This window comes from Cydia fagiglandana, chromosome 6 (assembly GCF_963556715.1).
Source record: "Cydia fagiglandana chromosome 6, ilCydFagi1.1, whole genome shotgun sequence".
In the NCBI taxonomy this organism is placed as follows: domain Eukaryota; kingdom Metazoa; phylum Arthropoda; class Insecta; order Lepidoptera; family Tortricidae; genus Cydia; species Cydia fagiglandana.
The window spans coordinates 6,219,726-6,245,165 of NC_085937.1; the positions used below are offsets into that span (position 1 = coordinate 6,219,726).

Consider the following 25,440-nt stretch of genomic DNA (forward strand, 5'->3'; position numbering starts at 1 on the left):
TGCCTATTTAAGCTAAGGTGTATTCGGGTAATTCCGAATATAGGATAATTCCGAAATTCAGATGAAAAGCACCCAAAAATTCCATCATAATAAACGTCTCTATTCGCAATTATCCGACAGTTTTCGACATTCGGAATTACCCAAATACACTACCTAAATAAATATTACTGATATGATCACAACAATTATACATATTAATAAAATGAGGAATAATTTATTCACAAAACTCTCGGGCTCATTCTTTCTTCCGTGAATTTACCTATTCATAATACTCACGTAAAAATGTATCTGCCCTACACATTGTACCAAAATATACCAATATGGAAATCAGCGCCATCTATTCTAAACAAAGAGAACGACTACGAAAACTGGCGAACAAGGGTAGTCCACTTCGGAGAGTTGTAAAAGGAAAGTCGGCGTGATTCTGAATGGTGTGTTTCTAAGTATTTGCGTTTAGTTCGTATAAACGAAACACTGTTTTATTACAAAGACGCAAAGCTGAATTCTGAACGTCAGCAACATTATTTACTTTTCTTTTATTTTCTTTGCACTTCGACGCTCATTTGTTAACTTTTCTAAGCAGCCAGTATTTTTAATGCATTTTAATAAATTACTTTAGCATACTTTTAGATAAAAAAGCATCGTTTAGTAAACTTTTTATTTCCGTTTTCCCGGTAGAGGCGCTGGTGTCGAGGAAAACGAGGCACTCAAGGACAATCGAATCCGGGACGAAGGGTTAAGAACTTTAGTAGTCATTCTTTGTTGCATACCAAACGTTTTCCCTATTCGTGGAATAACGTTACATCAAAGGTAAAGAGATTATTTCGGGAAGGGTTTTGGGGCGGAATTAGTTACTTTATCTTTTTATTCACCGTAATTGGTATACAAGTACAAGTAAAAATGTGCGCCAATCCTAAATAGGTGAAATCTGGGTATTTTTAAATAAGCCTTTTTTTAACTGATGATAAAAACTCACATTGATACCTTGTATTTTAAAAACCGGCCAAGTGTGAGTCGGACTGGCCCACCGATGATTCTGTGTAAATTTAACTTTTTTAAATAAATTTATAGTTTTCAGATTTTTCCCTGTGCTTGGAGTGAAAGATGATACAGGGTGGCCAACTTGGAGGTATACAACTTTTTTTTGCCGCCATTTTGATTTGGCGGCAAATATGACAGTTGTTGCATGAAAATTACTTTGTGTAGATACGGCAAATTTGTTATGGAGCGTTTACAAGACGGGGACACGTGTCACGCGCCACGAGCCACAATAGAAACATTAAAAATAACGTTTCCCGGTCGATTAATTTCGTGAAACGGTGACATTGACTGGCGCCTGATTTAACAGCTCCTGACTTTTTTCTGTGGGGCTATCTAAAGGGACGTGTCTATGATAATAGGCCAACGAACCTTCAGCAATTAAAACAAAATATTCGAAACACTGTCGCTGAAATAACGCCAGAAATGTGTGAAAAAGTGATGAAAAACGCGATGAAAAGGGTTCGCATCTGCCATGCTGCTAGAGGTGAACATTTGTCTGACATTATTTTCCATGTGTAATTGCTGACCCTACATATTATATTTAACAAGGAATACTTAATATTTTTTATGTTTTATAGAATAAAATTTCAAAAATAAAGTGTATACCTCTTATTTGGCCACCCTGTATTACTTGCCAAATTACATAGTTCTAGGTCAACGGGAAGTACCTTATAAATCTTGATTCCCTTGAGAGTGTAGTAGTTCTCGTTGTTTTTAGGGTTCCGTACCCAAAGGGTAAAACGGGACCCTATTACTAAGACTTCGCTGTCCGTCCGTCCGTCCGTCCGTCACCAGGCTGTATCTCACGAACCGTGATAGCTAGACAGTTGAAATTTTCACAGATGATGTATTTCTGTTGCCGCTATAACAACAAATACTAAAAACAGAATAAAATAAAGATTTAAATGGGGCTCCCATACAACAAACGTGATTTTTGACCAAAGTTAAGCAACGTCGGGAGGGGTCAGTACTTGGATGGGTGACCGTTTTCTTTTTGCTTTTTTTGTTTTTTTTTGCATTATGGTACGGAACCCTTCGTGCGCGAGTCCGACTCGCACTTGCCCGGTTTTTTTATAGTAGGTAGCTACTTCATTGCATGCCATGTATCCATAATAATATGTTACATGTTTCATAATAAGTGTTATTACGAAACATTACAATATTTCATTTAAAAAGATAATTTAAATAACATTATGAGGTTCACGTGTGTTTCTATGAGTTGAAACGCGTCAATAAAGCCTATTGAAGGTGTTCACGGAATATGTAATCATCAACATGTGTGGTCCAAGCGATAAGCTGAAGATTTCCACTGCACGAGCAAAGAAAACATTTCTTAAAGGTATTTTAATTAAAGTAACTAACCACATTAAAGCCCTTAAAGATACAGTCGGTAAGATAATTTCCACGCCACCACTACTTTACATATATTTATGTACCTAAATACTGAATTTTTTCTACGATTATTGAAAAACGAACGCGCTACAAGCCTTAATAAATTGGCTATTATTCCTTTGTCTTAATCAGTCATTTTGACTTAAGTATTTAATGAAAGTGTACCTAGTAAAAGTTATTCTTGATCGCGGTCTGTTAAAATTATTAGTATTTATTAGTATGTCCATTTTTTACACTCACCCGCAAAATATAAACAAACGAAAAGAAAACTCAAAAAACAATCCGATTGCAATCTAACCAAAACAGCTAGGTAGGTACTAACCTCCTGCCTACCAGAGGTACTTTTTTTGGAATATCTTTTTGAAATATACAGAAAACATTTCTTAGGGTTAGAGATGTCTAGGAAAAATGCAGAAAAAAATCTCCCGTTTTTCCTACTAGTTTTTCCTTACGTCCTTTACAAAGGACATCAGTGCCCAATTAAGTTGTCCTGTGCAAAGGACATAACACTTTGATGACCATTAAAAGTAAAAAACTGAGGTATTATAAAGAATAATCATACGAAAAATTTATAAACAAATCAACGTTATATTAAAAATGTAAAATTTTAAAAAACGAGACACATTTCTTTGAAATCCTCCTCCTGCCTACATTCTTCCTTTGGAAGGGACATAAGAAATAAAAAAATGCTGTGGAGTATTTCTCAATGGTAACCCTAATGCATTCCTTGTAACTCATTATACAACTGTCAAAGTTTATAGAAAAAAATAGAAATGTCAATGTCAAGCATTTTTCAAAAATGGCGACGGCAAGTGGACGCGCCGGCCTGCGCCCGCGCAAAGGTAAGTCTAATCGTGATTAATCTCGTTTTTTAATAACAATTATCTCGTAAGACGTGTAATTTATCGATAATTAAATGATATATTTACGTATTAGACAGTTATTTTCTTTAACTATTCAAAATATTTTGTGATACCATGTTGAAATGTATGTATGTCCTTTGCAGAGTACAAATGTAGGCAATTGAGTTTAAGAAATTGAGACTATATATGTACTTTGCACAGGACATTAACAAAGGAGGGTATATTTTTTATTTATTGACCATTGTTTTCAGCGTTAGCATACATAGACAAGGAATGCGTTAGGGTTACCATTGAGAAATACTCCACAGCATTTTTTATTTCTTATGTCCTTTCCAAAGGAAGGATGTAGGCAGGAGGCTAATGCATTTCCCAGGTTGTCTTCTACGTTTTATTAAAATTTCAGACATATCTATTCTGCTTAATCAAGGAGATCACAAAATGTATGTACCTATTTAAATTAAATTGAAAGTTTAAAAATCGCTATCGCTTATACCTTAAATGTAACGCCACGTATAAATACATTTAAGCAGATTTATCCAATAAACTTGTAACGTTCTGAAATTTCAGAACGCCTTTGGTAAACGTGCTCTATAAAAGTGCCTTTGAGACTGTGTTTTGTACCTTTAACCGGTAAATAAACATCAGTAAAATGTGTTGACTATTTACTTGAAACATGATTCGATTGGAAATTTTGTCTCTTATTTGAGTTAGCACAGCTCTTATCTACCTACATATTTTCCTGGATTATAATTCATACATTGCCCGTAGAACTGATGGCCGTTGGGGCGGAAAGGTTCTCGAGTGGCGACCACGTACTCGTACCTGACGTACCGGAAGGCGCAGCGTGGGTAAGGTGGACTGATGACCTGGTGAAGGTCGCGGGAATCCGCTGGATGCGGGTGGCGCAAAACCGGTCATTGTGGCACTCTTTGGGGGAGGCCTATGTCCAGCAGTGGACGTCCTCTGGCTGATATGATGATGATGATGATTGATACCTACTTATTCATTCATACATCTAGTTGGAGAATCCGCAAAAACGCCGAAGTTGAATGACCAACCAGTTGCTGAACCAAACATCATTGGTGTGACAAAGGCGCAAAGGCTTCGGTGTCTCGGCCATCTTGAGCGAATATGAGGCGATCGGGCGATGAAAAGAGCGTTTGAGCAAAAACCGATAGGACGCCGCCCGGTCGGTCGACCTAGGTATCGGTGGGCGGATGTGGTGGACGCTGATCTGCGCGAGCTCCTGGTTGAAAACTGGCGAGAATCGGCACAGGACCGGGATCAGTGGCGAGCAGTCGTGTTGGAGGCCAAGACATACTTTGGGTCGCTGCGCCAGAGGAGTAAGTAAGTATAATTCATACTGGAAATTATCTCCACTTTATCTTCCGTGCATCGCTTTCTTTGGAATAACATGAAAGATTTAGAGCCTTGCTTACGCAAATAAAGCAAAGTGAATTGGTTACAAGAAATATGGTCAGCGGCGACGTAAAACGGTTTTTGGAACGAATCAACGTAACCAATTATAATGATGTCACTTTGATTACCTACTTGAAAGACACGCAAATGCTTGGACAATGGAGTTTAGTATACTTTAGGATTTCATTAACACATTTAGTGGCCTTTGACGCGTATTTGTCTAGAGTTAGACCAAGAAAAGTCTGCAGCGATTTTGATAGCCCACGCAGTGCAAGTGTTATTTTAGACGTCCAACTTCTATAAAATTATGACGTATAAATGACACTTGCACTGTGTGGGCTATCAAAATTACTGCAGACTTTTCTTGGTCTAACACTAGATATGTAAATAAAATTCTTTAGTTTTTACACGAAATGGAAATGTTCCTTCCCAATACAATAAATGTTAGAAGTTTTCACAATTTCCGTTTGCGCATAAGTAGGTAAGCATTCCTAACTATCAGTTAGAAATCATTGATGTATAAATCGACCCACTACGACTTCCATTATAAAAGAGGTTTAAAATAACTCACCACATCGCTCAACCATTCATGTAGGCTTCTTTGAACAGTCTCAAACGTCAATAGTTATTTATACTTTATTGCAAACGATTTTTACTGGAATTTCAATAAATGGCATATTGCCTCCGCTTTTGACGTCACTCGCAACGCATCTCGCTCGCAATAAACCCTTAAGAGTACGTATGAAAGAAATGATGTATTATGTATAGTTTGTATAGGTCGCGCCAATTTAATGGTGTTAAAATATTGAGATGTAGTTGTAGATATCGCCCTTTTGCGGACGGAAAAGACTCACAGGCCAATTCTAACGTACCTACACTGTGATCCTGATATATTCGGAAAATTACGACCGCAATGTACGATAAATAAATAACATGATTCTTAAATCATTCTGATGCCAGTGTACGTTCGAATTGGCATATGAATCTGAATAGGACTAGTAGATAACTTCCGTTGGGCAGGCACCAATTTTCACCGATCGGATTTTGACGTTACGAGAAGTAGGGTCTATGATCAGCTTCGAAACAGCTGACTAATCATTAGTATTAAACAGAGAGATTGTCAGGAGCAGAAGCAGCTAATCGGGTGAGGTGTACAAAATGACAAACTCATTAACAATAAGCTGTGTTCAAAACAAAAAGATATTTTTGAAAACATGGCCCGCTTAGCTCTTTCCACTGCTGACTGTATATGGTTACAACCATAAAAGTTAATTTGTACTATACCTTTATAGATGGCGCAGGGGGGTGCGGCGCGGCCGGCGGGCTGCGGGGCGCATTCGGCAGCTGAAGAAGGTGCCGGATGCTGTACCCTTGCCGGGACTTGCGGGACATTCTGCAACCCAACAATATGTTTACGTCAAACAATACCCACATTTACATACGATCAGGATTCTATGCAAGTGCTCTATAGTCTGTATCTTTAGGTATAATAAAAGTAAACAAAATCTACCCTCAAATGGCTCTTTAAGCCAGTTGAGGGTAGATAAAAACATTACACGATCAAATAATGTAGGTTAAAGTCAGCCCGTTCAGTGACAGATCCAGGCGGTTTTGTAATTGGTTAGTTAACCAATAAATGCTATAACCACCCGAAAATGTACAAATTGTTTTTTTTACTTTTATTTAAATACATAAAGATATAGAGTATAGGTATGAAAACCAGGAACGAGTGTGCCACTTTCGCATAGTATTCGTCTGATATGCTTGCGAAAGAGTCATCTTTCTTTGTTACTTATACTTTTTTTTTCTTTATACATCCATAGTCGTATAGAGGGCAGCGCCATCTTTCTCGCTGTACCAGAATTTCTAAGTAAGTAATCCGGATGAGAGGTGTAAGGTAAGCATATTTCTTGCCCTTAGAGTTCGCCAAATGATAAAATTCCATGCGAATGAATTTTATTTTAAAAGTTACAAGTCTCGTCACCAGTCTCTACGCCACACAATTCATTTCCACGAGGAGAAAAAAATATGTACTTAATACAGTTCCATAATTTTACTGGAGGCCACTTCAAACTTACTTTATGATATCAAAATGATGTAATTTTGGTATCATTCGTGTATTTCGCTCATACTTGTCCATAGATGTGTAAGCGTGAGCGAGAGGCAAGGGCAAATGATAACCAAATGACATTATTTTCACATCAAAATGTGCATTCGGATTGGCCTCCTGGCTCTCTGTGCCTCCTGGTAACTTACTTTAGTATAAGGTCTACCTAAACAGGACGGATATACTGAAAATCCGACCATTAACCATTATGGTGGAGCTCTGTAGCATGCTTGCGTAGTTTGAAGAACTGGGCCTCAATTTTTAGTATGATGATAATAACGTTTGAGTACTTAAAACATACCAAAATGTGTGAAAGAATATAAAATAGGTATTTAATGAATAATGATAATTAGATAGGAAGTGCATTTTTTTTAATACATAAATTTTTCGTTCAAATCGATCCACAGATTACTTACTTACCAGTTTGCCGGACGATATCAGCCTGTCAGTTAAATGTAAAAGGTGACAATTCCGAACAACTGACAGGATAAAATAACTCTTCACCTCTTCTATATTTCAAAATGTACAGTCTGGCAAAAAAGAGTAGAAATTAAAAAGTGGCAACAATGTAGTGTTGTCCCTTTCAAATCAATTTACATAAAAGAACGGGACGACACTACAGTGTTGCCACTTTTTAATTTCTACTCTTTTTTGCCAGGCTATATGAATATATCAACATCTAGTAGTTAGTTAAACTTTTTAAGACAGATCAAGTGACAATTTGACGGAAATTCAAACGGTGGCCGATTCTGATTGATCAATGTGTTAAGGGTTTGATCTTGTTATGATACGACCTTTACGATTGCTCAAGCTCGCAAATCACAAAATCTGATTTAGCCTCTCCTACAAGTGCGCATGTTATAATCATCATCATCATCATCATATCAGCCAAAGGACGTCCATCACTGGACATAGGCCTCCCCCAAAAAGTGCCACAATGACCAGTCTTGCGCCACCCGCATCTAGCGAACTCCCGCGACCTTTACCAGGTCATCAGTCCACATTGTGTGGGTTATAATAACCTGAAAATGAATCTATAACCCACACAACGTATATTCGGGTAGGTATATGTATAAGTAATTAAAATTAATATAAGTTAGCGTTGGTACTTACAACCTTATGAATGGTAATAAAGGAAACTACGAGTATATCGATTTTAGCTTAAGTACTATTAATATAATCTTGTACGAATATTATACACTGAGAATCACTGAAGAGGAATGAATATCAAGTGCTCGGCACAACTTTGCCGCTACCTAATTTGTAGCTGAAAGTTATATTACGTTATTCTCAAACTTTTACCAATAACTTGATGAAGTTGGTACTTATAGTTAAGACGTCCTAAAAATACGTATTTTGACTTTTTTTTCTTACTAAAAGGCTCTAATTAAACTAAGTTCTATGTACTTTATAAAACTTAATGTGAAGCCTATTAGCGTGAGGATAAAGACAGCTTACCTATGTATTTTTTTTAAGTTTGTTGAGCATTTCACTCGAAAATCTTGAAAAAGATAAACATAATCTTACCAAAACTTTAACGAATTTATTAATTTTCTTCAGTTCACATTAAAGAAATGTTCAGGGGAAGCGGGGTATAAGAAATATCTTCTCCGTGAAATGACGAGATACCGATGCTCGGCCCCGCTCACTTAATTGGTTTCTATTTTTGTCATGCAATCAGATATTTATTTAAGAATTTGAATTAAAAATCGAGTTAACTGGAGCGTGGGATTGGGATTCTTCTATGTCATCTTATGAAATCGCAGTTAAACACCTAATAGTGGCCCTGTGAAATGTAGGTATAGTTTACATCTAGCCACCCACCCCACCCGCACACATTTTCTTTTTTTTTAACTGAATCAATAATAGATTTAATATTTTTATCGAACTTGCTCACAAAAATATAACGAGAATCAAAAGAGCAATGCGACCTTCAAAGAAAAACAGCTGGACAGACGATAACATTTTTACCCAACCTCAAAATTATTCACAAAATTATATATATCTCCATTTTAATAAGAACGTAGCATCTCGAATAACATAAGAGTAAACAAAAGGCCCATATAATAGAATGAAGCTAAGTCGAATTTTTCTGGAAGCCTGGAAATTTTCCTGAAATGTTGGGTATTTTAAGGACACTTCTATCACCGTGACGTTTACATAGGGCCGTTTTAGCAACGTTTACTCACACATTTATTTAAATATAAAGTGCCTTTGTCAGGGCTTGACCGAGTTCAAAACACGTACATTATTTTGTCAGATAACTCCCATTGGAACATCGACTCTATCTACCAAGTTTTAAGAGCTACTTCTTTTCGACGACGAGTTTAAAACTTCGACTAGTCGCTGGCAAATAACGAATTGTGTTTACTACTTTCATGCTCACATATTTCAACCAAAAATCCACTTTTGCATTTGAATTAATCAATTGAAAAACTTCGAAGTCGTATAAAAGCAAAAGTGATTTGAATAAAAGGCGAAGTTTCAACGAGAATTTCTCAGATAATCTGCCTCATTTTCCGGGAAAATATTTTATCGAATAATATCATAATATTGTGCCATCATTTTTACGCTGGGTGAAAGAGACGTACTTTTGCATACTTATAGCTGGGTTCCTTTCAGACTACGTAAAAACAAAGATTTAGATGTCAAAATTGTCAAAACTGATAAGTAACCCAATTCTGTCATATCCAGTAATAATATTAATAATTAAGCACTCATGGGTCAATCCTAAAGTAGGTCAAAAATTTATTTAACAAAATATACTTACCGTGGGGCTTAGTCAATTTGTGTAAAAATGTCCTATAATATAATGTCCTATAATACTAGGATGCAGATGTTTCATAAAAATGTTACCATCTCATCCAAAATCAATGTTTGCCTACGACCAATGGAACGAGTATATTTTAGATTATATAATGAAAGTAAAACCTATTTCTGAAAGCATAAACTGGGTTCTATAAGGAGAGAACTCTAATAAATAAAGCAAAAGTTTTATTTTCGAGCGTTTCTTTTATTTTTTGCCATTTTTATATATTATGACCTTTTTTTGCCACTTTTGTGTTATTTCCACTCAGGATCACGAGTTCTTTCGACCCTAATGGGATAAAAAAATGTACCAGAGTTTTTTTCCTATTGAGTTACCATTTCCTCATATACTTTGTATGGCGGTAACAAAAAGGAAAGTTTGAAAAATTTTTGGGAATTTTAGGACACTTTTTCTCTCCTATAAGAATGAAAAGGGCTCGCGATTCTGACTAGAAAAAAGACAAAAGTGGCAAAAAAGGTCACAATATATAAAAATGGCTAAAAATAAAAGAAACGCTCTTTTAAGTAAATTCGACGATGCGCCAACCCTAAAAGAAATACCTTAGTCGATAACATTCGCAAAAGATAATAAAAATCGACTCGATACTGTGTACCTTAGCCTAATATCGCTAAGTCATGTAAAAAGACAGACAGTGGAGCTGTGAGCAATTTATTGTTCTCAACAAATAAAAAGAAGTAAAAACTCCAAAACATCACAAGTCCTCACCGCCCCAATTAAATTTCAAACTTATTTCAACGGATTACAGTCGTTTTTCAAATGTCCGTCTGAGAAATATACGATGTTGGAAGAGAGAAAAGTTATTAGGGTTTATTCTGCTCGTAGTAAATTTTAGAATGTCGTGTTTGAATAAAATATACGTACGTGCTGGGAGCACAAAGATAGTGATTTAATTAGAATAGAGGTTACTGTAGTGCTCGGGTAACTAAGTAACTAGGTAAATATTACGGAGCAGACTCCGGATAGCGTTAGTTCTATGTACGTATTTGCATAGTGCTACAAACGACCAGTGCATAACAGTGACTGTCAATCTTAATACCCGATGTAAAGTGCTGAACATAGCACTTACGCATAAAAATATTACAAATCATGTCTCTATGTTCCTTGATTAATCAGTTCATTCATTCAATAAAAAATAGTTAAAAGTACCTACACTATAATAATTAAAGTTATAAATTAAACTCAATTAAAATAAAACTTATGCTTCTGTTTATGGAGCCTATTTTTTGGGTGTTACTTTTATCGCCGAGAACTTTATGGCTGTTCCTGAATTGTGAACATTTTGATAAAGAGCCTAAATAAAAGCAATTCTAACTTATTTATGTATATATTGCTTTGACCTCGTCTTAAAATTGCAACGCAATTTAGTCAACCAACTGAGTGAACTAAGATATCGCTAATTCCACACGAATAATACTTAATTGTTTTTTATTGAAATCGTTATTTTATTGAGATGTGCAAAACAATATTCTACATATCTATCAAATATTAGTAACTTAACTTTGTGTGGGACTACCAGTCTTTGAAATATATTTGTCTCTGATACTACCTATACTACTATTAGGTTAGGAAGTAAATATGTACTGTACTTTAGGTCCTAGTCGTCGTAACTGCATAAATTGTTTAGGGATATACGACTATTGGCTTTTAGGGGTAAAATAATGTATATAGCAAGTTTGGCTTGAGCAAAGGGATCCTAATCTAAATTGGTCGTTATAGCCAAATGTTAATTAACATTATGAGATAATCAATGCTGATGTTGTAGGTAATCGTATAGGACATAGTATTGGGAACAAATAACTTAGCTGGTTAATACTAATATTAATATTAAATCACACTCGTGGGATAACATACCTATCTAAAACCTTTAAACGAGCAATTCTTGTTTATTTATAAATTTCGGGGATCTCGGAAACGGCTCTAACGATTTCGAAGTAATTTGCTATATAGGGGTTTTCGGGGGCGATAAATCGATCTAGCTGGGTGTTATCTCCGGGAAACACGCATTTTTGAGTTTTTATATGTTTTCCGAGCAATGCTCGATCTCCTAGATATTGTTTAAATATTTAACAGTCGCATTAAACGCTACTACATGATTTCTACTGACCGGAACGGGGCCGAGGGACGCGGACGGAAGTTTTCAGGCAGAAGGGAGTTACCGGTGTATATTAGGTCATCGCCCGACCGCCTGTATATATTCATGGTACAGAAAAATAAATAATAAGATAACAAGGCAGAGCTATGATTACATAACGCAAGGAACAAGGCAATCAATACATTATTACACCTATAACACAGCTGCAGACGACGCCATTTTGAAGTGCTTATTTCCATTATAACATTGTACTAACTACACTGAAATGTTCTACAAAAGTTCGCGTTTTGCTTCGCGAAGTCCACAACTTTCAACTCAACCGTACACACCAACTTGCCAATTGGCATTACGCGAAAACAACATTTATTACAAGCGGGTAGAGATTAAATTAGCTCGCGGTGAAACACCGCTTCCAACTTTGTGCAAATAGACGGAGTTCAAGTTATCTGAAAAGTTATTTAACAAAGTTTCATAGGTTTCCGGGGCGATGTGCGAGATTGCGCTTTAAATAGATGGATCAGGGTTGATAATTGAATGGGGAGGGGTCTAAAGATGGGATCTTTCGTATTTGAGGCTTTGGCGTTATCCCATCGAGAGCCGTGACTGTAGAAAGATTTTCCTTCTACAATGGACTGAGTCTGGGACCGGTTACTGAAATGACTTTGTAATGGCGGGCCCAATAAAATGCTCCAATATTATACCATTTTGTTCCATTTAACGGTAAAGGGTTTTGTCTTCATAAATTGAGTTATAAAACAAACCAATTGACTCATTTTTAGCAAGGAATAATATGTTTTTAGGCACATTTACTGTGTTTGGCTGCTACAGGCTTATTTACGTTTAGTTTGTCAGTAACGTGCGAGTATCAATCAAGTAAGGTACCTAAATACGCTTAAATTATTATTATTCACATAATAATTATCCTACCTAGCTTGCTTTCATTTACAAGACAGGCCTACTGAATGAGATAATAAAGTGATAAAATGGTATCGATCGCGTCGTCACCCCGGAGCAAGGTTACTTCGCGTAAGATTTAAAATTCCGTTTCTGAGTAGCTATAAGCTCACTTTGTTTATTCTTTTGAGAAAATTAATTTCGCATAGAATAATTTCCTGTTAAATGTGTTTCGCCCGCATCTCTCATTCGTGTTTTTGATTGGGAGTTATTAATTTGCATATTGCTTCGTCTTCTAGCGGAATATTAACAATTTTGAGTATGTTTTTGAACACAGCAGGTCGCTTTAAGGGCGTTTAAATTATTAATAATATATGAAAATGCATACCTAATGATATCTCAGTTATTTCTCATGAGTCGTCTCACTGCAGTCCGTTATCCAGCCGATTTCCAGACAGTTTGACTCGGAACGAAGGCACAACGCTCACTGATTGCACTTTTAATGTTACCACCAACTCGTAAACACTTTTGTCTGAAAACTTTTCACTATCACAACTTTCTATCCTTCGAAAAAACTATCGAAACAAAGTTTTTCACTGTTCACTTGTCATTATCAAGCCGTTCGAAACGACAGAGCTCCCGAAAAGTACCTTTAGCGTCTCCTCACAAGCCAAGAAGTAAACACAAATTACAAGAGCATCATCCGGGAAACGTCAGTCTTGATAACACTTCAAAACAATATCACAAATCGGCACAAACACTCTCTGTCAACCAGCTCGCGGTCCCCGGGGCCTTCAAACATCAGCTCCGAGTCAGCATAACGTCTTCCGTCCAACAGTATAACCTCAAAACATCTTACTGACACTCCGCGGCCCACAGGAATTAATAAAAAGTTTCTTTATAAAACAAGTGGGTTGTGAGCATGTTCCAAAATGGCGGAACTTTGCGTTAACTTCGGAACGTAGAGCAACGTGAAGTTGTAGGGTGCGCGACTCGCGCGGCTCGCGGTGTAGTTGCGCAGCAACCCCCAACTTTTCTCATAACAACCCTCCGAAAAACTTATTCGTCACACTGCATGTTCGACTAAAACTTTTTTACGGCCTATAAAAAGTGATTTTGCTAAACTGTTCATGTATAAAAGTAGTTTTCCTTGGATTTTGAATGAGTTAGCAAGTGACGTCGCCGAGAAGAGCTCGCTCACCGGACGGCGAGCCGCGTAGTCGACAGGGGTTCGGTCGGGGAAAATCAATAACTTACGGCCGGCTCTCTCCGCCGCTCTCCGCGTTTAATCATACACTTTGTGAGCAAAACATTAAAACTTGTCCGTTTGTTTGTCGGAGGCGGATCGTTGTCGATCGCGGCGGGGCGGGGGCCGGGGGGTATCGCGGAGCGGCGAGCGAGGCGGGCAGCGGCGGGCCCGGCCGGCGGCGGACTTCGGCGTTTCCGCGAGTTTACTTGGGACAAAGTTTTGCGAGGTGTTCTTACAAAGAAGTTCGGTTTTGTACTGCAACGTGCGGAAGATTGGCGGCGCCCCTCCCCGCGCTAACTGCCGTGCATAACTTTGCTGCATTGTTATCGGCTGGAACGAGTCGAATTAAGAGTACTTTAATAAGTTAGGGCGGGCGTGCGTTGCCCTAGTTTTAAATAAGTTTGGTGGGCACTCGCGGCGTTGCCGCGCGGGCCGCGTACGTTTGCTGTTAATTTTTAAACTAGTTTACTGTACTACATGTAACTTCTACCTAAGGCCGACAACTCGCTTTGCAGTATTTATGCAAATATGGTGCTGCAATTCTCATGTATACACACTATAAGTACGTACACAGTCCAACTACGAATGAGTATTTGATAAAATATAGCAAAGTAAATTTTCTGTCATAATCTCATGAGAAATCGCTGTTTACATAATTATTTCTGAATTATTAAATAATTTGTGTCTTGTCTTTATCTCCCTTAAAAATAAGATCAAAGCCATACAGGTATACATAACGCCATTAATTACGCAGTACTACACAAAAGAACGCTTCATTACAATCAATAGACGTAATACACACCCATTCATACGTAAACATCTCTAAATATAACGCGCAAAGTCACCGGACCACTTACAAACAAACATCGACCGAAGTGATTTAATTCTGTAAGTAGTGTAAACAAGTTTTGTCCTTAGATCCTTCTCACTTCCCGTCCCACCGACCTAACCCCCCATCAAAACGAGAAAATATCCACCTACACGCCTGAAGACCAATACATCTTGAGCCGCCCCTCCCCTTTACGTACCTCCAGAAACAGTTGACTGTGAGGATCGAGCACTGGTGCTTCGGGTCTGCGTTGTGTGGATGCGATCAGTCGACCAACATGTCGGGCGACGAGTCCAGCTTCTCTGGGATTCAGGGAAGCCAGACTTCATCCGAGTCCCGAGGGTCGAGTATTAACAAGTATTTCGAGATAAATAAAGTTAGCTGAAACTGTACACGTTTGCTTAATTTTGATAAGCAATTTTGATTTCGTGAGTATTACTCGTAGTACAGGAAATGTTTGTTCAGCTGGAGCTGAAACACTTATTAAAATAAATAATTCCTTCTAATAATTGTATTTAGTTACGTTCACCTACAAAAATACTAGTCTTTCTGAGCGTTTCTTTTATATTTTGCCATTTTTATATATTGTGACCTTTTTTGCCACTTTTGTGTTATTTCTACTCAGAATCAAGAGCTCTCTCGAACCTAGTGGGATAAAAAAATGTATCAGAGTTTTTTCCCTATTGTGTTACCATATCCCAATATACTATAGTATGGCGGTTAACAAAAAGGAAAGTTTGAAAAATGTATGGAAATATTTAGGACACTTTTTTCTTCTATAAGGATGAAAAGGGCTCGCGATACTGACTAGAAATAACAAATAACACAAAAGTGGCAAAAAGGTCACAATATATAAAAATGGCAAAAAAATAAAGGAAAGGCTCTTCTAAGCCGTGCGAAATAACAGCGGCTCCATTAATTTAACCTTAAAAGTTCTTATCCCGTTACAATTAGGTTTACGAATAGGTACCTGTTGTCCACGATGGTACCTACACGTGTACGCCTACGAAGTAAGCCCAGAGTAGCAATAAATAGCCTTAACAAATACTAGAATAAAGCAACATTCGTACCTCCTCTTCAATTGCCCGTAAGTTTATCTCAACACCACTGCCCAACTAACATTAGGCGCTAAATTTAAGGGTTAGAAGAGATTTATATAAGCGCCTATTTACTCCTTAGGTGTTGTTAGTACTCTAAAAATAGGAGTTATAGCCGGCTATAACCCCGTTTTAACCCCGGATTGGGCACAAATTTTATCACCATAAGATTTATAACAGTGCTACAGTAGGGTTAGCGGATAAAAAAAGAGACATAAGAGCGGTATAGTGGAGCTACAATAGTGTTAATTAATTCTTTAGGAGCTATATGGGTTGCATATAAGTGACTACAAACTGTTGTAGTAGAAGAGCGCTAAAGTAGTGTTGTAATAGCGTTGATTAACAACTTAGGATTTAAAAGGGTGCCAAATAAGCGACTACTAACTGTTTGAGTATTAGTGTAGAGCTATATAGATGATACTTTCAGCTTTAGATGGTATATTAGCATTTAAAGTCAATATTTGTAACACTCAAGAAGGTAATTGCACATTTTTTCCTTAGCCCTGCCTGCTTTAGTTGCACATGTTTCCATTTTGTATTATTATTTGTAAGTTTGCACTGTGACTTGTGAAGCTTGAAGTGAAATGTAATGGCGGATAAATAAAAGCAAATAATTATTTTAGTTCACTGATGCCGGTGTTATCTGCGGATTTATGATGGCGAAATTAATTACACTGTCAATAACTATATGTATTACTAACAAAATTTTAAAGGGCCTCTGATCCTTTGCATATTTATCTGAATATAATATTTTTTTAATTGTGGTCCACCGTATTTAATTTTCGCAAAATTACACAATATACGTGAAGTCCGGTTTTAAATAAAACAATACTAACATTATGTCTATATTGAGTAAAAGTATCGATTTTTATTAAGTATATACGTTCTAATTAACAGTTTTTGTTTTGCTTATTGATTCATCGGTCATATTAACATGGCGCTCTAGGCTTAGGTTGTAAGTAAGACTCTAATAACACTATAAGATGTACTAAGGTATTGAATAACGCCCGTCTGCGACTACATGATCTATAAAAGTGACTCATAACTTCTCGTTTCGACTGTAAGTGAGACAAGAGAGTTAAGAAGCGATTGCGAGTAACGGAGCTATAAAAGAGTTTTTATCGCCTGTTTAGAACCTTAAGGCGTGCTTTTTCCGTAGGAGCTAAGCGAACCAGTTTTTTGAATCCATTGGAAATATAAGAAACAATGTTTTAAAATTGTGAAAAAAATATATCTTATACTTAAGGATCTGGCAGATACGTTTTGGATCTCAAAAACATGATTAGATAAACTTTGCTCGATAGAAAAAAATTCCAAAGTTACGCCTTTTTTTAACAATAAATCAAAACCAGAGCTACAATACAAACTTTTTTGACTTGTTTTTTACATAAATGTATAGGTAATAAGATAATCTAGATGTTTTGGATCACTTTGTCTCGGTAACATCAATAAAATAATTTCTATGTTTCAATACCTACTAAATCCGCAAGCGCCATCACTCGCGAACGCACTTACGCCCTCTTCAGTCGCGCGGCAGCGCTTGTAGAGGACGGACCTGCGTCAGTGTGTTCCGCGCGGTCACGTGATTTTACCATTTACAAACAATGGGAAACAAAGCATATGAAACGTAAGAAAAAGTCACTAAGTGCTATAAAAACACACTTTCTGATAACAGAAGCATCTAATACTTTACGAGAATTACGAGGTGTTTGAAAGCGCCTAGCTTTACTACATCAACAGTTAAAATATTTCAGTATTTTCCCTAGGTCAGCAACCAATTTCAATGTAGGTAAATAATATTATATTCCTAGATAATATAATTGTGAGTATGTAAGTATGATATATTTACAGTATTTCACCTTTACTGATATACCTACGTCAGATCTGCAAAATGATTATATTCCTTCGTGCTCTTTGACTCCTTTGAAAATCAGAAATTATTTATTTGGATTGACACAGTATGGGGATGTATAGTGTTACGCTTTTAGTATGAGGGTGCCGAAGGCGCCCGGCTTTGGATCGCATGCAACGTGCCAGGCCCGTCAAGCGTGCAAATTCATCATCATAATCATAAATTTATATAAATATAAAATGTCAAATTGAAATAATTGAAAAAATTACCATAATAGGCATATCGCAATACAATTATTTAAGAACTAAATACATATCACTAATTTTAATATTTGATCACGGTCGACATGAATTAAATATAATTGAGAGTTCAAGGTGCCTACAGGCAGTTCATCTTGCGCTTGGTTGTATTAGTCTTGTTCGAGCTTGTCTTGAACACGGTGAAAAATAGAGATTAGAGAAAGATAGAAAAAAATTCCAAAGTTACGCCTTTTTTTAACAATAAATCAAAACCAGAGCTACAATACAAACTTAAAGTGATTGTTAAATAATTAGACTGTTTCTGTACTTTGTGTTTTCTTTTGTAGGTTTCTATACCCACGGGTGCCAAACGTTACAAATATGTTATAAATACTAAGCCTATAGAGTTAGACCAAATCAAAATCGTTGCAGACTTATCTTTGTCTAGCGCTGCCAATCAATTAAATTCCATCATCCGCTCCTCCATCTGTTCTTTATTTAGGTACGCCTCGATACTCAAAAACCGAATACCATTTGTCATATAAAAAAAATTACTCTCTACTCAACCGGTGTTTTACAATGTAGTATACAAACTCTTCGATTATGTTTGCGTTTTCTTATCAGGTTGTCGTATTTAAGAGTAAAATGCTTATCTCTCACCACGATTGATTAAGGTTCTACCTACCTACCTACCTACCTTACCTACCTACCTACCTACCTTACCTACCTACCTACCCTACCTACCTACCTACCTACCTACCTACCTACCTACCTACCTACCTACCTACCTTACCTACCTAGCTACCTACCTACCTACCTTACCTACCTACCTACCTACCTTACCTACCTACCTACCTACCTTACCTACCTACCTAACTACCTACCTTACCTACCTACCTACCTACTTCCCTACCTACCTACCTACCTACCTACCTACCTACCTACCTACCTTACCTACCTACCTACCTACCTACCTACCTACCTATACCTTACCTTTATATGAACAATACCTTACCTTAATTGACCGTCACCTTAAAAATGTTTATTTCCTTTCGGTACTTTAATTCTACTACGCTGCCATTAAATTAAAACGTTGTTACCGATCACTAAATAATAAGTGCACATGGCTCTGTAAAAATAATAATTCTAAATATAATGATCAGAAACACGTAATGAAAAAAATACATACATATACAATAAAAACTATAAAAACGTGACCCTTGCACGGTATGGTTAAAATACTGCCATCATAAGATCCTTATACTGTGACCCGTTTGCTATCGCCGCCGCGCACAGCGCGCGCTCACGAGCTCGTCGAGCGGGTCGGGACGCGCGGGCGGGGCTTCACGGTTTGCCGCGCACCTCACCCCCTCAGATTCGTTGATAAGTGAAAATTGCAGCTGCATATTACTCATATAGATGTTAAGGTGGTAGAATTCACTTTGAGCTATAACACTAGCTGCTTAAGATCCATTATAGCGGCCAAAACGGCTACTGTGGATCTTAAAGCTATACATGGACCTCTTAAAGACCTTGATGTCACCAGAGCCTGTAAGCTTAGAGTATATAGCTATTCTACATCCGTTATATGTCTTTAGGTGATAAAATAAGTGCTTAGTGTCGCCTAATTGTTTGTTGGGTGATAGCACATCTCGCTCGGACCAATAGGAGAGAGATGCAATGCGAAATGTGTGAAAATAAGATCAAGTGAATATTAATTTCTAATTTCCGAATGCCGCTGCTTGTGTCGGCATTAGCGCGCCCACGCATGGAATTAAATGAAATATGATGAGAATTTATTACAATTACATTTTCTGTGTAAGTGCTGCCACGTCACTCTTAACAACCGCAAGCGAGAGAATAATATTGAAATTAAATAGGATTTTTTCCGAATACGCTTCCATTTACCATCGGTGCCATCGACTACGAATAACTGCCCGATTCGAATTTTAAGATACGTCAATTAATAGATCTAGAAAAGATATGGATTAGATATGTCAGTGTCAAATGTGACGTTTCTTCAAACAAAAACGACACTTTTGACACTGACTCATCTAATCCATAATTATGGTTTCTAGATCTATTAATTGATGTATCTTAAAGTTCGGATCGGGCCGTCAGCCCGATACGAACTTTAAGATACGTCAAATATTACGACTAGATACGATATGGATTAGATGAGTCAGTGTCAAAAATGACGTTTTTGTTTGAATAAGAGTCATTTTTGACACTGACATATCTAATCCGTATCGTGTCTAGTCGCAATATTTGACGTATCTTAAAGTTCCCGATTCGAACTAGACGACCGCGTGTCTTATTGAATAGCAGCGCTACGCTCCTAATAGCTACGTCGTAGCAACTTCTACGCTTTAATACCTCTAAGTTTAATAGAAATGTACGAGTATGTTCTTGCCGTCCTATTTATTACAATTTGTTCTACTTCCGTTTTTGTTTTTTTATTTATTCAAATTTTATTGCACAAAATATATACAACAATGTACAAATGGTTTATGTAGATATGCGAGGTTTTAGAAAAAGTAGAACATCCTCTTTGCTATAAAATTGTTAGGTTACGCTTTTACCTTGGGCCCGATTCGGATTTTGAAATAGACATCTATTAGACATCACCAAGATACGATAACGATATGTTTAAGATCTAACCAGTTACCCGGTATAGTTTACATATCAACTAGTTCTCTTTTGAAACACAATTCGGGCAACCAATGTCACTTTTACGTATCTAACGTAAAAGTGACATTGGTTGCCCGAATTGCGCTCTTACGCTATCGTAAGATATTTATTGGATGTGAATTGGATCTCTAAGTCATATCCTGTGGAAATCGTTCAGGAGTATATCCAGAATCGCGCAAATGTCAAATTTGACAGGTGGGATCTTAAACATATCGTTATCTTATCTTGGTAATGTCTAAAAGATATCTAATAGATGTCTATTTCAAAATCTGAATCGGGCCCAAAGTCAAATATCTCAAGTCACTGACCTGAAGTCAGTAAAAATTGCCTGATGATTGAAAAGAAAGTTAAATCAATAAGAAACTAAGTTCGTGTTATAAGCAGACAGTATTTTCTGAACAGGTTTACTGAACCCAATCACAAATGAGCTACATTTATTCAGAAGGATTTAAGTCCATTTCTGAGTTTTATCAATATGATCCTTATTACTAGACGCTTAAAGTGTACTTTCGTAGTAAGTTACCTGTCAAATATACACTTTTTTAATACACTTCTCAATGGAGTAGCGGGACATCGTACTGCACAAAGCATCGGAAATAGTGTTCGTAGAGAAATATTTATGTATTTACCTTCCCAGTCGTGTAGTCTAAGGAATATGTTAATAAACTTGTATATTTGCATTGCAAACTAATGATAGTGTTACAGTAACGCCATAATATTTAGCTTTTTACAAGCTTTTATTTAGTTTCACCTGACCGTTGTCTGTCTGTAATCAAATCTTGCAAGTTAAATTGGATCCACTTCCCGGTTTCCCATTGAGCTGAAATTTTGCATGCATGTATAAATCGAATGACAATGCAATATTATGGTACCATCGAGCTGATCTGATGATGGAGACAACGCAACCTAATTGTGTTAGGAGTTTTTAGAATTGCCTCGATGAGTATTAGTTGTCTGTCGTAAGAAAAGTACAGTCAGCGATAAAAGCTTGTACCAAAAATGAAATTTTTGCCAAAAACTTATTAAAGCAGTATTATGGTATTTACGTTGCACATGTGGCCATGTACAGGGGACCGCAAAATGTCATGGGCAAATTATGCATGAATTTATCGGCCATGCACTTTTCTAGCTGAATGTATGGGTATTTTATGATTAACTGAGTTTTTTAAGGGTTTAGGTAATTTAAAGTTTAAGTAGGGTCAAGTACAAGTATTCGTCTCTCTGTGCGCCCGTAATACGCAGCTTATTATAGTGATTGTTATATAAGAAGCTGTAAACACATCATATATACATATATAGACTTCTAAAATCGTAACCCCTCCCGTGGTATAGTAAAAAAGTAAGTAGGAACCTACCTACCTCACTATGATACGAAATTTGTTTTGAGGTGTTAGCATAAATAATTTGTGTTGAATTTATTAACGATACCTACCTACTAACATGAAGAAGGCATTCTGTCGCTACAAGTTATTCGTACATTCGTTACAAATAAGTTAAAGCGTTACTGCGTCACATATTATTCCGTTAAAACGACATAGTACCCAACTAAAGCGCACACATGTTTTCCCTTAATAACGTGTTTTAAAACTGAAAGAGCTCAAGTGCCATTAATATACGTTTTAAATACGACTTAATCCATTCCACATAAGAATATACATTTGTTCTAAATAAGAACTGGTAATTCAGAGAAAAATTGCCTGTTATTCCCTTTTCTCTTTGGCTGTCGGAATAATTTTGCTGAAGAAAACCTGGCTTATTCCGAGTCGCTTTTATTTGCGTCGTCGGCAATTTTCGTCAGTATTAAAAACGTTCCACGTTCCAGAAATGGACCATCCGAATCTGACACAGTTTAATGAGGTAGCTAAAGTGTATTTTTACGAGTAGGTAAGTAATTTGTAACAATTTTGGTATATTGTTTTGTAATAGATTTAGTTGTTATCATCTTAGCAATTGCCATAAAAGAAATCGCATTATGTAGAAACAAGGTTAAAATGAAGTAGGTCAAAATAACCTTTTAACTTTGAAAATAGGAGCAGATTAAAAGTTACATATATCCGCCATTAGGTTGTTTGTACGAGCCCCGATGCATATGTTTTCGTCAGGTGACCCCATTTTTTGAGGTTCTCGCGTTTGTTCAAAAATAATGTTTTTGTTTAAAAATTACTGATATTGAATGCTTATACTAATGTAATTTAATTTTATATGGTAATACTCTGCAATAACTAAATCCAAATACAAGAAATACCGTTTGTACTGAAAGAAAAAAATAATGATTTATTATATTTTTTTTGACGGGTAGGATTACAACATATGTGAAAAGGGCTATTACCAGGGAAAGCAATAGGGCTCTGCCAATGTACTGACAATTTTGTTTCGAGCCCATGCATGCAGCAGTGCTGTAAGAGAGGACAATATGATTTGGACAACGTTTTTGAAAAGTCCTTTTTTTCAGCAATAAAAGTCTCATGCAATTTTATTATACGATCAAAATAAACTACATTAAACATTGCTATTATGGTTCTCATTACTGGGTCATTATATGTTCATGTGTAAAATTTATTAAAATAAACAAAATTGTTGCGCGGAACTAGACGAAATCATTTGCATCGGGGCTCGTAAAGGCGTAAAATACAAAAGAAACCCATTCGGCATACGCCCACGGCTGAAAGTTGTGTATTACTAAAGGTAGCACTGTATGTAATGTAAAATTATTTATTATTTACAGTACATTCAGTACATATAGTGCTTCTTTACCGCCGTAGCGCGGGATTACGGACAATTCGTGCATACTCGTAGGCAAAGTTTTCAAGAGCCATATGCCAGTAGGTACCTGCTGTAAAACGTTGTACAATACACGTGCGAAAAGGTAATTCGCAACAAGTATTTAAAACACTCCCTTCGGTCGTGTTTAAATTTATTGCCACTCGTTGCGAATTTCCTGCTCTTCACACCTGTATCGCAATCGCAATGTACTATAAACAACTCATTCAACTTTAACTTTTTTCAAGTACCTAAGCCATGAGTATGGCTGAATTTTAAATAAACATTTTGACTTATTCCTTTATTAAAAGTTATAACCTTCTTGGTTCGTAATCTAAAAAATCCATAACCTCATAGGGAACAGAATGGGCTAAGTATAAGTACCGCTTAACCTTCGTGAAACACCACGCTTTATGAACAAGTATGATAAAAAACATACAAAGACACGATATAAACATTAGTCGGGTCGTTTATATTGTAAGTGACTTTCCTATGCATTAATTTATTCGGTAATTTATTTAAACTTACACGCTTTCCCTCTTCCGTTCATTATTTCGTGACAAGTGACAATCTTTAACCCTTTCACGGCCCGTATTATATTATTAACCCGTTAAATATATATTCTTAAAAACCTTAATTAATTATGTATCGCCCCATGAGTTAGGGCGGCCTAAAATAAAATCGGCCCTGGTTTATTTTGAGAAGTTAATAATAAAACGGCTTTATGGACTTTTGAAGCAGGAAAAGGCTTTTAAGGTACAGTTGATGAAGAAAATGGCTACCTATAGGTAGAATTTTCATCCCGTTCTATATTTGGACGGATTAACATTAACAGGTTTGTGTTGGTACTCCAAAAATAAATCAGTTTAAGTCATGGGTCCCTCAGATAGTTTATTTTCAGATACCATATAGTTATTAAAAATGTTTCCATTCATACCTCTTATATTTCATTTCATTATCGTAAGGGAAAATTGTGTTAGGTGCTCCAAAAATAAATCAGTTTAAGTCGTGGGTCCCTCATAATGAATACCTAATATTATAAACGGTTTATTTTCAGATACCATATAGTTATTAAAAATGTATACGTTCATACCTATTATATTTCATTTCATTATCTATCGTAAGGAAAAATTGTGTCAGGTGCTCGAAAAATAAATCAGTTTAAGGGCCCCCCACATCTAGCGTCTTTCGAGCGTCGGCGTCTGTCGGCGTCTGGTCAGCGCTATGGAAAATGACGTCGCTGCGCAGTTGCGTCGACGTTGCGTCGAGCAGCGGCCATAGAGTTGTAGACGCCGACGCTCGAAAGACGCTATTAGATGTGGGGGGGCCCTAAGTCGTGGGTCCCTCATAATTCATACCTAATATTATAGATTATTTTCAGATACCATATACGAGTATGTAGTTATTAAAAATGTTATATACGTTCATACCTCTTATATTTAATTTCATTATCGTAAGGGGAAATTCTGTGTTGGCTTCTGCTCCACGCACGCCGCCCAAATAACATATTATAATATACTCGTACATGTTATGTATTTGAAATTTGAAGCCTTCATATAAGACCCCGATTACCTGATACATAAGAGCCGATTTTTCCATTCGGACCATATAGAGAGGATTTATTTCATTGATAACACGATTGTCTTTGTCATTCTCATTCTCATCATAACTTAATTCGTCGGAATAGTTATCGGACGAGTTAAATGATAACATTGATAACTGAAAAATCTCCCCAAAAAATGTCTAATGATCGCGTCATCAATATCAGGAATATGAGGAATATTTGTTTGGTATTGTAACTTACAATACCTTACATGTAATTTTTCACAAAAGGGTCGAAAAGTGCTCGAGTGGAGACCACGGACTAGCAAGCGCAGCGTAGGACGTCCACCCACAAGATGGACAGACGATCTTGTTAAGGTCGCCGGAAGACGCTGGATGCGGGTCGCTTCCAACCGGCACGTATGGAGGTCCAAGGGGGAGGCCTATGTTCAGCAGTGGACGTCTTATGGCTGAGATGATGATGATGATGAATTTTTCACACGCTTCATTCCCGAGAGTCACTACACCTTACTTATAAAACAA

At 36.8% G+C, this 25,440-nt stretch overlaps 1 protein-coding gene across 7 annotated transcripts in view; it reads right to left on the reverse strand.

Moving 5' to 3' along the window:
• The window catches only part of LOC134665038 (myelin transcription factor 1-like protein), a 315,775-nt gene extending 301,394 nt beyond the window's left edge, over positions 1-14,381 (reverse strand). For 4 of the 7 annotated variants that reach the window (XM_063521813.1, XM_063521814.1, XM_063521815.1 and 1 more), the window contains exons 1-2: positions 13,027-14,376; positions 6,000-6,108 (exon numbers count right to left, since the gene is read on the reverse strand). In XM_063521813.1, coding sequence (XP_063377883.1) covers positions 6,000-6,107 — 108 coding nt within the window. In that variant the 5' untranslated portion in view covers position 6,108; positions 13,027-14,376. Of the gene's footprint in view, positions 1-5,999; positions 6,109-13,026 lie in introns of all 7 variants that reach the window. The other 3 variants (XM_063521819.1, XM_063521820.1, XM_063521817.1) reach the window with 3 other exon arrangements.
• Between the last annotated feature and the right edge of the window lie 11,059 nt (positions 14,382-25,440).